At 36.6% G+C, this 17,821-nt stretch overlaps 1 protein-coding gene across 1 annotated transcript in view; it reads left to right on the top strand.

The window, feature by feature from the left end:
* GKAP1 (G kinase anchoring protein 1) overlaps nt 1–17,821 on the top strand; it is a 33,721-nt gene that overhangs the window by 1,519 nt on the left and 14,381 nt on the right. The window contains exons 2-6 of the mRNA XM_052777885.1: nt 4,864–5,127; nt 7,292–7,435; nt 14,525–14,602; nt 16,234–16,357; nt 17,402–17,424. Coding sequence (XP_052633845.1) covers nt 4,915–5,127; nt 7,292–7,435; nt 14,525–14,602; nt 16,234–16,357; nt 17,402–17,424 — 582 coding nt within the window. The 5' untranslated portion in view covers nt 4,864–4,914. The remainder of the gene's footprint in view (nt 1–4,863; nt 5,128–7,291; nt 7,436–14,524; nt 14,603–16,233; nt 16,358–17,401; nt 17,425–17,821) is intronic.

The following is a 17,821-nucleotide window of genomic DNA, read 5'->3' on the forward strand; positions in this document are numbered from 1 at the left end:
ACAGGGAGGACCTCCTGTGCAAAGCTTCCTGTAAATGCACCGATAAGGAAAAGTAGATGGAGCTTGCTGTGGTAAATGTATAAATGGGCGAAGATCAATATGCAATGTGCAGAAAGTGTGAAGGTTGATCAGTGCCAGTAGGGAACGGACGTGTTCCTTCATTTACAGATGTATATTGTGTATGTTGGTGTTACTTCAGCTTTACAAGCACGTGCTGAAGTCAGTCAATACTTCAGGTGTTTGCTAAGAAGATAGATTGGTTGTAGATTATCATAAATATGTATTTTAGTGGTAGAAACAAGTAGATTGTATGTGGGAGGAAGCTTTAGCATGACAATACCCTATTTTCAAAGTTTTCTAAAATCTGCATCTTTTTTAGCAGTTTATTTGATGACAAAAGTGGTTAAATAGGAAATGGGTTATGTTTTTGGGCTCTTCAGCCCGTTATCCTTGAAATAGGAAAGCCCCACATTTAAAGCTATGTGGTTATTTCACAGATGCTTAAAGGTGTACTACTAGCATCAGACTAGAGGTTCCTAAATTGTATGTACTGCTCACTTCTTAGAGGTGCTTGAACACTTGCCAGGTAAATGGTAACTCACGCACACGTGCAAAGCTGCACACAGGCCAGGAAGCTGCTGATGCTCAAACAAAACATGCTTGTGGATGTGTGCGAAGCTCTTCTTAGTATACGTATTGGACGGTTTACAGTAGAGCTTTCAAAACTTAAGTATTCCAAAAGCTGTTTCACCTGCAACGTGTGGGTAAATGTAAGTAGCTGATACAAAAGGGATTTCAAGTTACGGTAGCACCAGATGAGCGTGTTACTTTTATTATTGCAATCTTTCTTACGTCATGTCTAAAACGAGACCGAAGCTCTTCAGGGCATTGATGGATCTTATGTTTCTGAATATACTTAGTAGGCTTCAGGGAACTGAAGTTAAAAAGGCAACCTTTTCAGTCATGTCACTCACAGTTTAACTTTCTAAATATGTCTCCTTGTTTACCGAGAACTTAAGGTGGAGTAAGCGCTTGGTGTTTACAAATGCCTGTATCGGACATGCTAAAGTAATACATTACATGTTTCATAAATGGGACAAACTTGGTATATTCTATTGATGCAGTATCAAATTCCAAAATAATCTGTTCATGTAGGCTGACATGATTTGTAGAAGAGTATGACCTAAGAATGAATAGAGCACCAAAAAAATTACTACTAGCTAGCCATAAAAAATGCTTTTGTGTTGCCTTGAAATTATATGGTGTATCATACTTATTTTATGTTGTTGATATATCAATCTGAGTAATATGTAATTTTGGTTGTAGGAGCTCTTCTCACAAACTTTATGGTTTGAAACAGATTGCAGAGACAGTTGAACTAATAGTCTGCTAGTGATTTGCAAGCAGAAAGTTTTGAAACTGGGTCATGTATTGGTGCCAGCTGTGTATTGATGCCATATTGATGTTGCAACTTTGAAATCCATTATCAGTGATCTTTTCATTAACATAAAAATGGAGGGTTAATAACTTCCTTGGTACATTAGAGGAGGTCTTCTCAGAAGCGTATGACTAGTGCTAATGCATGACACACATGGAAACAACTCCCAAGTACTGATGTTTGTTTGTTGGGCTGTTTTTTTTAACTTGCAATCTCACTTGGGGTATTAATGAGCTCTGTAGATGCCACAAGCACGCTTGCTTCCTCCTACTCCTCTTGGCGATTTTTGCTGTATTCATGTCGTAAGGAAGTGAATTGACTTGCATTTAGATAGGCTTTGGCCAACTGACTGTTTTGAATACATAACATTTCTAGGACTGCCAACTCTTGAAACCACTGTAAAGGTTGAAATGATTTTTCAGATCCTAGTTTGATCTGTGGAATTACAAAACACTCTGTGGTACTTGAGTGCTTTTATTGTGTGATCAAAAAGCCTCTGTGAGCACAGCCTCAAACTCAAGAACGTCAGTGCTTTAATTTTATAAGACTGTTCATATCTATAACAATAAAGAACACCACAAGTCATAATTCTCCATTAAAGGAAAAAAAAAAGTCTTGTAAAAGGGGTGGCAAGCATCTGAGCTTAGCTGAAAGCTTTTGAGATCAGCTTATTGGTTTCCTATGGGGAGGGGAGTCAAATCTTGGAACTAAAATATTAGGTGCTTGGTAAAATTTGGCTGTCAGAATTGTAGGTGTAGTATTAAATAAAATGTGAGGCATGGCATGGTGGTAGGCCTCAGTGAATTACTGGATCCATCTTTAAGTGTTGCAGAAGTGTGATGATTAGATCCTGCTGTAATATGCGTAGCTGTATTGAAATGTCCTACTAACTGAGTTAGCAACGTTAACAGCTTTTCTAGACTTAACTGAAAAATAATCTATAATCTCATGTATTTGCACTTTCCTCTACAAGGTTATTACTATCCATTTTTTCTGTTCAGTGGAAACAAATGCAATTCAGGAATAAACTTTTGTAAATTTAATTTCATGTTGTTACTGAAGTACTTCAGTGATTTATAACAGCAGAATTCCATGGGTAGTAGTTGCTTAATATGCTTGTCAGCTGGGCACTTAATTGCATGCCAGCTACAGTCAGACACCAAAAGTATACCTGTTGCATTTTTGTTGTATTTGTTGAAAGGGGAGAGAGGAGTTTGCAGCCATATTTCATAGTGAGGAAGAGCTTCAGCTGCTATGGCTGAGTCCAACCTCTTTTCATCTTTCTTTATCTCTTGTTCTAGAGTGACTAATAATTGTATCTTGATGTTTTATCTTAAATTGTATTTCCAAAGAAACTAGCTGCTATCACTGCAGCTTGAAAATATGAAATGTTTTCAAATTGTATGGGCAAAAAAAGTATTTGGCACCATTAGCAGCTGTCAACTTAATAAAGACTGTGTTGTGCTGTTTATCTATTTATATGAGAACCCAAATATATCACAGTAAGTAGAGAGAGACTAGAAATGCCAAGCTTTTGACTAACTAGAGCATCCTGTAGTGCAGTGATTTTTTTTTATTTTTTTTTTTAAGCCAAATACAGGAGAGAGTTTACAAACTTCCTGTGTTAAGACTGTTGTCTGGTGTAGTGCCAAGAGCACCATCCAGTAGTGTAAGTTCATGTTATAGCGTGGTTGAGCACTTATCTTTGGTGCTGCTTTTCTGTGAAGATATATCTTTAATGTTTTCTCTGAGTTTCAGGTTTCAATGTATTGCATGTTCAGGTAGTAAGAGCATAACTCTCTCTGCTGTAACTAAGCGCCTAGGCAGGATAACTATAGTTATTATTAAAATGCATTTAAAAATATACACATAAACCCAGGAAAATCCAAGCTTACCCTGTTACTTAATCATTTAAAGAGAGTAACAAGTGCTAATTACTTACAGTGTTTTAAATGTGACTGATGTGGGGTTTTTTAGATCCATGGTTGTGGTCTGATCAGAGTCTGAACATCAGCATCAGGTGGATTTACAATTTGATGTCAAGTTTGTTTTATTCTTAGGATAAAACCAGCTTCATCTGATCAGCTTTTTTTTCCTTTTTTGAGAGAAATAGAGTAGGGTAAATTTTGTATGAGAAAAATGCTGTTCACTGTAACCTTTGTCTTTGGTAAACTTGAGTAAGGACATTGTTAGCTTACTTGTTCATTCTCTTTCACCTTTGAGAAATAAAATGTAATACTCGTTTTTAATAATTCTTTTGGGTAATGGTCACAATAGTGACCATTTACCATGGCATTGGTAATATAGCATTGTTTCATGTTGGTATGTCTGAGCATCTTTAGAGCACCTCTGCAGGTTTGTCCTTGAGAAAGTCTGGAATTTAGCGATAAAAACAATCTTTTGAAATTTCTGTAGATTCTCATGTTCTTCTGTAATAGTAGTTAGCAAGCAACCCATTTGTAGACCATCTAAGCAGACATTCAGCTTACATTCACAGTTGCCAAACTGTAAGGATTCCTTTCAAACAGCGCTTTCAAAAAGTATGTATTATTTCACTACACCTCTGTATCGTAGTACATCAACATAGCTAGATGTTTTCTATGAAATTTATAATGACTGATGAAATAACATCAGTTTCAGTCTTCTAATTCGCTAAACTTTGCGTGGAAAAACTGCAATTAGCCAAATATTCTTATGCCAAAATTTTAACTGTTACAGTAGATAAATGATTTGTACTTTGGAATGGTGTCATGGGGATATGCACATTGGTTATAGCTACAGGGGGCAACGGAAGGCCTAAGTGTGTTTCCCAGTTCTGCCTCCCCCCAACACATCCTCTGTCTTGTGCTGTAAGAACAGGTGAGCCTGATGTTTGAGAACAGTATCAGCCACAATGCTGGGCTTGCCTTCCTGTGGAGAAAACTGCTTGTTGAATCTCCAGTGGCTTGGGAACAAAATGATACTACTTGTAAAATAAGAAATAAGGCTGCTTACCCAAAACTGCAGCCTGCATATGCATAATATCTACTTGCTTACTTTCTCAAACCATATGTTTGTCAGGCTCCAGGGATGGCAGCTGAAACAATTTTGGAGCACCACACTATTCCTGTATCTCTTTCCCTGCTCTGCCCCCCCCCCCCCCCCAGTTCATGAAGGACAACTTCCTTCAGAGCCTTCTACTTGTTTTTTCCATCAAACATAACCTCTCAGGAACAAATATATTAGCCTAAAATTACTGTTGTTCTATAGATTATTCTTTCCTTTTGTAGTTCTTGTTGGAATACTTAAGATAATACAACTTAGTAAAAACATAAAGAATTATTACTGAGTTTTGGAGTTTTTTATACTAATACTGCAGCTGACATGATTGATTGATTGTTTGGTCAAACACTGTTTTCATTCTTATTTCTGTGCCACTTTCCTAGGAAACGTAATAACTAAAAAGAAGCCAGCTCAGTAGAATTTCAGATGTGGCAATGGCATCTACCGTAATCAGTTCAGTTCCTACCACTGCATCTCGTTTTGCTTTACTACAAGTTGAAAGCAATTCTGATTCGGAGCCTGGAAAAGGAAGAAGTGGCCAAGGTGCCAGTAAATCTCAGGCTTCAGGGGGACGATCTTCTACAAGTGAGAAAAAAAGAAAGAAAAGGAGAAAAAAGAAAGAACAGCAGCAGAGTGAGGCCAATGAGGTAAAGGGATTATTTTCAGTAGTGGGTAAGGTTATCTGATAAATAATTTTTGCTGTTCTTGACAAGTCATTGTTTTGTTTTTTCAATGAAAGAAATGCTACTTAGTCACAGAGACTGCATTTTTTTTTTTCCTTGCTTTATTAAGAACTCTTTATATAAAACCAGGATACTCTCTATTATACAAGTTGAAAATTTTTAATGAGAATAAATTGCTAGGTTTTACTTTCTTGACAGCACCACTTGAATAATTAACTTCTGATGAAGGGCATGACCTTTCTAAAAAGTGGTTGATAGGAAACAACTTGTTTTCAGAGGTTTGCAGGTAGTCAGTTCTAGTTGCCTGCTTGGACAGCCAGCATGTTAAAATTCAAAGGTGCTTTCAAGGGTTTTTTTTGGTTTTTAGGAGATAGTTAGGCCTACCAACTCTGTCTGAAGAGCTTTAAAATCTGGTTTCTTAAGTTGTAATTTTCAGACTTTTCTATCACTCCAGCCCCTTAACCTATTCAATCCAGAGCAGACCCCCCTGCCCCCCTCTTTTTAATGTGAATTGGGGGGCAGAGTGAAAAACAGTGGTGATTTTCTGACACTGGGATTCTTAAACCTCAGATGAAATGAAAATTAAGAAGTGAGACTGAAAGAATTGTTCCAAGATTCTGGGGACAGGAGTTCTAGATTGCTGTGTCTGACAACTGATCTGAGATAATCTTTCTGCCTCAAACTGTAGACATCTCTTCTGAAATTCAATGTGTAAACCAAGCAAAACCCCCAAACCCATGCCTTTTTCTTTTAGTATCTATTAAACTTAAAATCTTAAAAATTTTAGTAGTAGCAGTAATGCTAAGTGATTTTTTTTTTTCCAGCTTTGATGCTGTTCTCTTTAAGATTGTTTTCAGTGAGCATACCCTGATGTTTCTTTATGCCTGCCTTAACACCATCAAAACTTTTAACACCGTCAAAATAATTTTGTGTATGCATATGCATTGCATATATCTACAGAAATTCATTTGTATGGAAATGATACTTATTCTTGTGATGGCAGAGAGGCCAGTAAGGGCTGACTCATTTTTGTCACCCCAGCATGTACTATGTCTATGGCTATACTCCACTGAAATTATAGATCAGAATGGTCTGCACCAGTGTTCTTGGCCAGCACTGTAATCTGAAGGGGGAAGCAGGGGTTGTAGTGCTGGTGCAGGCGGCAAGAGAGACAGTAGTGAAGCAAAAGGCAGTATGACAAGGGACTATTTGGAGGGAAAGGAAAATGGTTCTGAAGTATCTGCATTATTGTCTGATTTTAAGTAACTTTAAGCTAAGATGAGCTGCCATTTTTGAGAAGGAGTTATGATGCTCAATAAACACACACTAAGGGGAAGACTGTTATTGTGCTTTGTTTCTCTTTGTTTCATCTTTCATCTGATAATAGCTTCTTTCTCCTTTCCAGGAGCCTTTATGTTAAGGAAATCCCTGTCTCTAAATTGATAGTAGGTTATATTGATGCCTTTATTTTCACTCCAAGGAAGGACCAGAGTGTCAGTTAATGTTTAAGCTTGAGCACTGAATGTTTTCAAGCTGCCAAATTTGCAGGTTATTTGTTCACTATCAAATTTTATAATTATGTAAGGTATTCTTAAAATGACACTGTTGTATCCATATGGTGCAGTGATTAAAAATAATTCTTAATGTAGGTTCTTAAACTGTGACAAACTTTAGATTGTTGACAAACTGTAAGGACTGTCTGCATTGTTCTTTTTCTACCTTAACCTCTAGTTCCTCTGTTTGCTGATGCCAAATCTGTGTATACCACCTTTTCTTTGGTGTTATATTTAACTTGGGTCATGTGTGAGCACACATAATACCTGATCCAGCATGAAGTGTCACAGTTACCTCTTCAGATTTGTTGAAAGTGTTTTCAGCTGGCAAAATATGTTTACTTTTTCATTGTTTTATGTTACATGGCTGTGGTGTTTCTGATCCATGGTATTCCATAATTTTACATTATGGTCTGTGTATAAATGATTAAACAAAAATGTATCCCAAACTACAGATTAAGGCAAAGCACATGGATGTCTATTTGCACGTGTCTGAATACCTTTGTTAGTCCATTAAGACTGTTTCTCTATACTTGTAAAAATTTTGATTAATGTTAAAAATAACTGTTTTTCAGCTGAGAAACCTTGCTTTTAAAAAGATCCCTCAGAAATCCTCATATGGAGGCTGTCTATCTCAGCATGAACAAAAACTGCACACTGCAATGCAGAAGGACTCTCAGGAGGAAAATTGGCAGGAGTGGAGACAAAGAGATGAGCAGGTACAGTTTACTGTATTTAGCTGTCTTTGAATTTCCTGAAATATGTTACTTCATGAAGTTAGGTCTCATGGATAAAGAGAGATGGCTGGAGAGGAAGTAACAAAATACTGCCAAATAGAAGGAAAGGTTTCAGTGGAAATTCAGGCCACCTCTTCTGTCATGTATAGTTTAGAGCCAGCATGTGCTGCTCTTTGCACACCTCATAGCTGGACAGTGAATACTGGAGTATGGTAAGAGGAATTTCTATCATTTCGACAGCAAGTAGAAGTAATACCATGGAAGGATGGTAAAACGCTGTGGTGGGAGCCAAGCTGGGGATGTTTTGGTGGAGCAGTATACGGATATACAGTACGGATCCCTAGTAAAGCAGATTTGGTAAGTTCTGTTAGGCATGAAATAACTAGTTCCTTTCTAGGTAACAAAGAACACTTGAACTCCAAGTGCTGACTTTCTTTAGCACACTAGGGTAGTCCTATCAGTGTAAGAACCTCTCTTTTTTGATGTTAGAACATCTTTTTGGTAATTATATTGTTAGTAAGGTTCACTAACACTTGAAGAATACAATAGAGACAAAGCAAAGACTGACTGCCTGTATGAAGGCCAATATAATGTTTTCACTGTGTTTCTTCTTGCCAAAGCTACCACAGACAGAAATTACACAGCAAAATGCGCTTAATCCAAAACAGTAAAATAATCTTCACTTTGAAAAAATACATTAGTTTGCTGTGCTTGTGATGTCAGTTAGGAAGAGTACTTACAGTTAAAACTAGCCCTTTTGGTTCTTTACTTGAGTTCAGCATGTAAAATACTCCTTTTTGATACCAAAGAATGTATAGTGATTTTCTCATATGGTGTTTTAAATTATATGAATGTTATGCGTTGTTTGCAGTACTTCAACTATTTTAGGCCAAAATAGCATAGATGGACAAAGAAAGAATTTGAGTGGATTTTTTTGGATGGTGCTTAAAGAAATGTTTTGGTAAACTTTTTTCTAGATTCCTTTTAAATAATTGTGTGCTATGCACTCATTCACTGTGGATGATAGTTTGGGCTGTCTTGTTATGCTTGAAGATGCCCTTCAGAAGGTCTGCCTTTGCAGAAACTTTTTCGAGGCAAATTGCTATTACGTGACACCAGCTGGTATTACAAAGTGTTTCATGAAGCTGTTGAACTTCTATGCTGGCACCTACTAGGGTGTTATTTTCTTTTACAGCAAAATTTTCGACTTAGTCTCACCAAAAAAGGTGGGATTGAACTGCTTCTTGTTCTAGTTAAGACATGACACAGAAAGCCATATTGACAAAAGACTGCATTTGGATACTGTCCTTGATTTTTCTGGGTGGCTAATGCTTTGGTATAGGTGCCTCCTTAAAGAGATTATAGCCACATTCTTAACTTTCCAGGCTACAAGGTGGTTATCCTAGCAGTGGAGTAATGACCTAATAATCCCTTTGAAAATTTCCAGAGCTAATTAACTTCAGAATTACTTTTTAAGGTACAGATTTGCTTTGTTCAGTACTAGCAGGTTTTTTATTCTGTGTGGCATGAAGCAATTATTTCAGGTAAAAAAGAATTTTATAGTCTAATTCCTGGGTGGTGAAATGGTCAGAGAAAGTAAACTTGGGTATAAACAATCCTTATTAATTTTGATCTTACTGACATACAGGCTGTGAAGTTACTGTAGGATTCTCTTATTTTAAAAATAAATTTAAAGCAATTACCATAACTGTAACATATGGTAGTTATAGCTCTAAAGACATCTCTGTCCCATTTTTATGGGAAAAAGGAATAGCCAAATGCTGTCACAGTTCCTGAGGTTGAAGAATAGACTGTTTTGCAGCATAGCTACATTTTGAACAGCTTTCTGTGGTCACACTGGACTGAGCATAAAGAATAGAGGTACAGTGTGGACTGTGAATATTTTTCCAGCAAATTCTGTGTTAACTCTTCTTTTGCTACACTAAACTTTTAGTGAAATGGTTGACACTGGCATGATCACTGTTAGATTGCAGTGTTGGTATTCTGTAAATGTGAAATAATTAAACTTGAAACAAAGTTATTGGTATGACTTTGACACTATAGGTTTTGAGGCAACTAGAGAGGTTACAGGGAACTTTTTTGCTTCATAAATGGTTTAAAGTATTGGGGTTTAGACCTCAAAGTGCCAAAAAGTTGCCCAACTGCTTTAAACTTACTTTTAACTTTATCCAGAAACTCTGAAAAATGTGAATATTTGAATCTGATGGGTGGAAGAAGAAATTGCTACTTGTGATTCCTGTCTTAGAACAACAATCAAAATGTTTGCCTTAGCTCAAATTATATAACATGGAGTGCATGTCTTGTTAGGATATTCTCAATAAATTATGCATAATCAATAAGATTCCTTTTAAAACTCTTATTCCACTGTTTGTAGATGCTGCCCATGTATTACAGCACTGGCAGGCATTGAATTAGCTTGTTTTTTCTTGTATGAGGGGAAGAAAGGACACGAATGAAAATGGTGAGGAATTTAGTTTAATTATGGTGTATGCATTTTTAGGCTTTTAAGGAGAATCTCTAAAAGCCTGTGAGTCCCCACCAATTTCCACAGTAGCCTACTAACAAGGCAGTAGAGGACTTGTGACCCTGAAATAAAAATTAGGAAGTAAAGACCAGTGTCACACAAAGAACCATGAGCCTTCAATATCCACAGCTATGCTTTATTATTTCTACTTAATATTACCACCAACAGTTTCAGTAATAACTTGTTCTATTGTCTGTAATCTTGTTGCCCAAATTGTGATAACAGTTCCATTTCAGGATATGCATTCAATGTTACTTTTTTGAAGTAATGAGTTACAGTCTTTCTGTATCACTCCTGTTAAATTATTATTTGTTATGTTCTGTAAGACTACAATTTGAAGAATCCATGGATAACTCTGATTTAAAGAATTGTGATCTTGAGGTAAATTTAATTACAGCCACAAGGTACGAGTATTAAGAGATTTGATGCTTTGAGCCTAGTAATAAGTGAAGAAAAGCACGTGCTTTGGAGTAGGTCTGAAAAGGCAAATCTGCTGAGCAATAATCTGTCTAGTTGATCCGAGCACAGGGACTCCAAACTTATACATTACCGAGGGCCGCAGGTAGTTTTTCCTCACACTTGTTCAAAACATGGCCCATTCAGTTGTATTCTCTAAACAACCCAAGAGGAGGTGAGGCAGGCAGTTGTCTAGCTTCTGTGTAGTTTAATTGTTAAAAAACTTGAAATAAAACCTGGGATGTTCATGCTCCAAGCTCTTCTCTTTCCCTTCCTATGACTGTGCCAAAAGCATGACTGCAGGGTGATTTACATCTGCACCATTGCATCCCACTGAAGCTGCCTTTCTTCTGCTGAGGGATGTTGCACGGTACACATATGTGTATGCAGCAATTACCCTACCCAAGTGTCTTAGCCATTTAGCAGTGAGGTCCTGCCCCACTCAGCCCATTGAATCTTGAATTCTTACAGAGAATGGAGCCTCACGTGGAAGATGTTAAAGTCCTTATCAGCTGTTGCTCATGTACCAGCTTATTATATCATTACTGCCACTTTAGGAATATAAACTTGATAGGTTCTTTGTATAGCTTTTTAAGAAGTTGTTGTATTAAAGGCAGATACAGAGAAAAAAGGTAAAGAAAGAGAGAGAGATGCCATGCTTATGTTGGTGTGGTGTGTGTTAAAGGAAGAATCAGTTAAACTATCTTGAAGCCCACAGTAGCACCACTCTTAAAATTAGCAAGAGATGGTAGTTAAAACTTACAGGAGGTACCTGTAGTAAGAAGCAAAGGCAAGATATTCTTTTGAGATGGAGAAGTGCTGGAAGCTTATGAAAAGTCAGATTTTTGTTACGGGAAAGACAGGGGACCAGCTGCAAATTGTGTTCAGCAGACTTGAGAATGTAGAATTCCCAAACAAAACGGCATTATTCCACATCTATGACAATTTTTCTGAAAGGTCTGTTTGACAGAATACCTTGTTTAGTCAAGGTTTTGTCAGATGTCGATTAGTGTTCTTAATTATTCTGCTGTCTCTGTGTTGTTTTTTCATAAAGCCATGCTGACTGTATTGTAAGATTTAATAAAAGCATCTCTTCTCCGAGTTGGAGAAACTGATAGGCAGGAAGGTTCAAGCTGCAACTGGCACATGCTTATCTGAGAGGAGACACATGAATTTGAATTCTTCAGATGCAGAAGGCATGAAAGCCTCTTGGTTCCGTAGTTTCCCTTGTCCAGTAATACAATATTGATAATGAAAAGGTAAATTTTAAATGGTATACTGCAAGGGATGGTGATATTCAGCACCGGGTGAGAAACAGCGTCTCCCTGCTTCCACAGAGGTCAGCTCCCCAAGGAGCATCTCCCAGTTCATGAAGAATTCCTCTTTTCATATTTACCTTCCAAATTAGCATACTGCCTGGCACTTTCCTTTTAAAAGATAGTCAACATTTGTCTTAACTACGGAGCTGTTCCGTAAACAGCGTGGTCGGTCTTCAGCAAAGCTTTTAAGAGAGTCACTGTAAGAGCTTTGTGCATGGATCTCAATTTCTTACGACTATTAGGTGTACTCCAGAACCTGCCTATTGGTTGTGTGCTCCCAGTACCTAAGCAAACAAACCGGTGATTTCTAGATTTCTGGATAGGTTTAAGTGGTAGTGAACCTATAGCTAGCTATCCTGAGACAGTCAGGCTATGCATAGAAGCAGGACTGAATGTGCTTGGGAAGCTATGGGGGAGATGACTGGCTTTGAGGATACTTAGGTCTAAAGCCCTCAGTTCAGCTGCTGCTTAGAAGTAGTGACCTTTGTATAGCCAGCTTCAAACACTCAGTCTTGTCCTGAACTGAATGACTGCTAGGTAAGTAAATTATGATAGGGGTTATTGTACTAGAGATCACATAATGCAATTTTTGAGCACTTGTTTAATAGTGGTAGCAACACTGTGGTAGTACTAATTCTTGATAATTATTTAGGAGCTCGTGTGCTAAATTAGCACTTTCAGACACACAAAGGTAAAAATCCTAAGTTTGTCTTTCTTGTGATTTCACTGTATTTTCCTGTGTTAATTGTTCTCTTTTTGGTAGCCTGTTTTTTTTGTGTGGGTTTGTTTTTTTTTTTAATCCCCATTCTCTCCTTTTTCCATCATGTTCGTGTTGAGTTTTTCAGTGTAGTAGACTACAAGGCCTAATTTTTGATGGGTAACTATCATTGTCAGATTGGAGTCAACAGTTGTGGGCAAAACCAGTTCACTGACTTTTGGGGAATTTCAGTCAATTTAATTTATTGTCAGTTATCAAACCTCTAATTACTAATTCTGATACTGAAAGAAAACAAACAAGAAAAAAAACCCACCTCTGGCTGCTGCAAAACCTCTCCTCCCCCCTCTTTGTGAAGCTGTGGGCAGCATAGGAGGCGGGGGTCCATTTGCAGAGTCCCCTCCACCGGCAGTGCTTTGCTCCTGCCCTGCCGCTCGCCGCCCCTGCGTGGTTCCAAGGCATCTCCAGCCTGGCTCCTGCCCTGGGTCTGTGGCTCTTCCCCGCCTCCCTTGCTACAAAAACCTTGCCAGCGAGGGCCAGGGCAATTGGTCAATGCCAAGCTTGAACCGCAAACCAAGTGCAAAGCTGGGAGTGACGGGACCCTGAAGTCTACATGAAATCTTGTAGCAATTTATGCTGAGAGCACTATTTTACTGCATTTCAAATAACTGCTCAAAAAGGGCTGGTTTACTGTGGTAAAAACTAGAAGCCACTCCTTGGTTTTCTCTTAAGCAAGACTGATCATATGAATTGTTGAACAAACAATTAGGAAGAATGCGTGTGCTTTTACACCGTGCAATAAATCACTTTTAGGCATATGTAAAGCATATGAGAACTTGCAAGGTTCTTTTCAGAACGTGGTTCCTACAAACAAAAAAGCTAGTGTGTGTCACGCAGCCCAGTTTGAGCAAAGTACATTAAGACCACGTAAGTAATTTATTCACTTTAACAGCTATCGTAGTTATTCTGGGGTGAATGAAAAGGACCTCAATTTGAAATTCAAAGAACAAGAAAATTACCGTTAAAGTAATTATTTTTACTAATTAATATTTCAGTTAAGGGCATGAAAAGGAGAGAGCTATGATGAAGAATAAGGCTTCCATTTGGCAGCACATCACACAGCGGATTGTAGTGATTCCTTAAGACAGCAGACCTCAAAGGAACAGAGTTTTGCATTCAGAACAACTTAATCTTGGTTAACTTTGCTGTAAATAGTAACTATTAGCTGTTTACACAGTTAGCTTACCCACTATCTACCTCAGCTATAGCATCTATGTCCTCTAGGTAGATCTCTTATTTTGACTCCATTGAACTGTTGCTGGTACTGGTCTTCTCAATTCAATCCTTCAACCTTTTATGCAGCAGGAGCTGGACTTTCCTGCGCTTTCCTATTTTCCTGTAACACAAGAAAAAAGGAGGTATCCCATCCTTCATTCCTGTTGTGTTGTTCCTAGCTCTTTTTCTTAATAGCTCACACCTAGAACCTTCAAATTTTCTTTGCATCTCCCAAGAAGACTTACATACTTCCTTTTCTCTGAAATGAAAGAGAAAACATCTTGGTATAATTCAGGTTTTCTTAGTTCTGCTCTCCTTTTAAGAAGAAAATAAAGTGTGCTCAACCTAATCTTTTCTGTGCAATGGATGAGCACTTAGACTTTCTGATGGTCTACAATGACCATTTTCATCCTTTAACATCCTCTGGTTTTCATGCTTCATACTAAAAATAAAATTATTTTAAAGAAATCTTATGTAAACAAATCATTAAGATGGTAACTGTGTTATGTAAAGATGTGCACAACTTGTTGTATGCTTACATCAGTCACAAAGTTTAGTGAAGCAAGATACTTTATTACTTATGGTACAAAAAGGTGTATTAGCTGTTAATAATGCCATATGTCACATCAGTGAAACTTAGCTTTTTGGCAATTGTAGCGATATGTGTATTGAAACTGAAATTTTAGCATGGTCTTAGTGGTTTTGTCTGCCTTTTTTTTAACAGCCTAGTCATATGAAATATGTTAATTTTGTTTCTTCAGCTGACATCTGAAATGTTTGAAGCTGATCTTGAAAAAGCATTGCTGCTAAGCAAACTGGAATATGAAGAGCACAAAAAGGTATTTGCAGGATTCATCCTAGTGTAAAAGCTGTACAACAAGTTTGAGGCTTGAATTTTAAAAATAAAGCAAAAAGCCTCCTAAAAGTATCATTTTCTTCATGTAAATTGTTTGCTTACACTCTTCAGATGCTTAAGAGTTCAGAGAAGTATTGGACTTGAAAGAAACCATATATAATAGTATGGGGGGGGTTAATTGTCCTGTAAAGGTGGAAAATTAGTTTTACTTTTTCAATTTTCTGGCATATAAATGTGCTGAAATTTTTTAAGAGTACAACAAGAATTCCTGACCTTCTTCAGAAAAAATCCAGCACACTTGAAGAGTAAGAGAATCAAAGCACTGACTTCTCCTTAGGCGTTAAAGTGTTAGTTATGGTTGAATCATTTGCATTTTTGCTAACATCTTTTCTCTGAATGTTAATATTTTAGTTCTAATAAGCTGTATATATTTTCTTAGCTGGTCAGGATGCTGTTTTCTGAGTGGTTCTTGCGAAACACTCAAGAATTGTTCTGAAAAAGTGTGCTTAGATTAAATTTTTATTTCTAACAGGAAGTTGCTTTGTATTTGCAATAAATCAGGAGCCAATGAAATGTCACGAAAATATGTAAATTTAAAAATAATTATGCATCATAAAGAAATAAAAATTGCACATGCACTTTTGTGCAAATATCTTTGTACAATACTTCAGTTTTTTAAGGGCAGGAGTACTGTAGTTCTTGAAAACCTAGGATAAATTTTTAACTTACATACTAAATTTTTTTTTTAAAGTGAAGACAACCTTCAGGCATAGTGGCATAGCATTGTTTGTAGACTTTTTGAGAATTACCTCTGAATAATTTAAAATATATACTATATATTCAAAATATACAGTACATAAGTATGCTGAACAAATCTTGTTTCAATGGAAAGAAAAGCACTCCATTTTCATCTTTGCTTTCTATATAACAGTTTTTTTCTTAAGATTACTTAACATTTAAGATTTAAAATAATCTTAGTTAAAATATTTAATTAATTAGTATTTAATATTATTTTTAACAACTGGGACATTGATAATTTGCTAAGAATGTTAACATAGATGTGTGGGTAGGTGGGACTCCCGTTCAAATGGCTATCATGTCTGATTTCACTAGGAGTCAATTGGTAGAGCATTGCTGCACACTAATAGCTCTCTGACTTCTACTGAATGAGTAAGAATATTTTGAGACTGAAAAGAAGGTGCAGTAGACCTCTGTTTTTTGAAGAAGGTAGTAACCTGCATTATATAGCACTCTGCCTTCCATTTGACTACAGTATATTCTCAGTTTATAAGTTTCTGGATAAAATGTGACATAGGTGATTGAGGAACAGTTTATAAGTTTCTGGATAAAATGTGACATAGGTGATTGAGGAAGCATTAGGCAGGTAGTTCATTTGCTGTTTAGTGAAGAGCAATGCTCTACTTCAGAGAACAGAATTGATGCTTAATTGCTGATATGTCTTGCACTCTCTAAACCAATCTGAAGTCTGCAAATTACTGTTCAGGCTAAAATCTCCTTTAGTACATTATCGCTACTTTTTTTCCTTTATAAAGCTTCAGGAAAAAATATTTGGGTATTGAAGAAAATTATACCAGTGGGACTTTATTCTTCTAGGAATATGAAAACGTTGAAAATACTTCACCTCAGTCAAAGTCTGTGAATAAGAAAAAGAACCAGCAAGGAAAAGACAAACCTCTCACTGTGTCTCTGAAAGACTTTCAGTCAGACAGTAATATAGGTATGCCTTATCATACCATATGAGCTGTTCTGCTTGGAATTTTCATAGTGTGTGTGCTAACAGCAAAATGCCCTTCTGTCTCTGTTCATTAATACTGTGTTTAAACAAACACTAAATGAGTCGCAGTTAGTGTGTCCTACCAAGTCTAAAAGCTAAGTGTTTGTTATGTAATAACGGGCTAGTTAGATTAGAAGGAAGAAAAGAAGAGGTTAAGGAAAACATAATTTCATGTAGTATCCGTGGGGTGGGTGGTGACTCACACACTCTTAATGTGACTTCTTTTTTTAAATCTAAGTGGGGTTTTTTGTTTTACCAAGTTTGCACTCCTCAGGCAACTGAGTTTCTCTGTTTCCTGGGTAATAGCAAGTCATTGTTTGCCTTTCTTCATGATACTGGCTTTTATTAAGTAACTTATATATATTCATTATATGCATTATTTATATGTTTAAAACCCCTTCATCTGTGTCTATAGGGCAGAGATTCTGAATTTTAGTGAAGAAATCAAGGTAGGTGCTAGGAAAGGAAGAAAGTAATTTGTTTTCTAAGTTTTTTCTTTTAAGGATGTTTTTATCTAAATCTACAATATTTATTAAATGCATTATTTCCAAATAATCTGAATAGAGGAAAAAGATTGAAAGCACAGCAGTCTGGAAGGCATGGAAGACATTCAGGTATACAGTGAGATACATGCTATAAATAGACTTAAAAAGAATCAAACCAACAAGTTCCTTAAGTTTCTTTACCAAAGACATTGCCTTCCACTTTAACTGAAGCGAACAAATATGGGATGCTGCTTTTGATTAAATAGTCTGAAAGATCTGGAAGAAGATGCAAATACAGGCACTGATGTAATACATAGTTTATAATCTTGGCTTCTAATGCTTTAGTAATGACTTTTTTTATTGTGACTTGGAGAGGAGAGTTAATGTTGAAGAACTCCAATAGACGGGTTTTTTCCCCCACTTTTCAAAATGTCTTGTTTCAATAGCCAGCTGTACAAGATCTGAGTAACTTATTGATGTCATTTTTTTCTATTCTTTTCAGATAACCTTGCTAAAAAACATGAGGTAAGTCCTATTCAAACTAGTTGAATTAAAAAAAACCTAAAACCTCTTATGTTTAGAAGGTAATTATTTTTGGCACTTTCTGTAGCAATAATCAATTAAACATTCTGAAACTGACTGATTGCCATTTGGAGAATTTTTACAGATGCAGATTTAAGAGATGTATGTCTGCAGTTCTTGTATCTTGAAAACTTCGTATTGTCTTTCTTAGAACTACTTCTTGCTTTAGTTTTCAGATAGTCTTTGATGCAACTTCAGATTTAAAAGCGAGTTAAAAATACAATTTGTAGTACAAAAAAGAGAAGCAAATTAGGTAATAAAGTACTGTGATGCTACTGTGTTGTGGTACAGTCCACAAATATTAAAACTCTTAGGGGGAATAATAGTTAACAGTGAAATA

The sequence above is a fragment of the Harpia harpyja genome, chromosome Z (genome assembly GCF_026419915.1).
Source record: "Harpia harpyja isolate bHarHar1 chromosome Z, bHarHar1 primary haplotype, whole genome shotgun sequence".
In the NCBI taxonomy this organism is placed as follows: Eukaryota; Metazoa; Chordata; class Aves; order Accipitriformes; family Accipitridae; genus Harpia; species Harpia harpyja.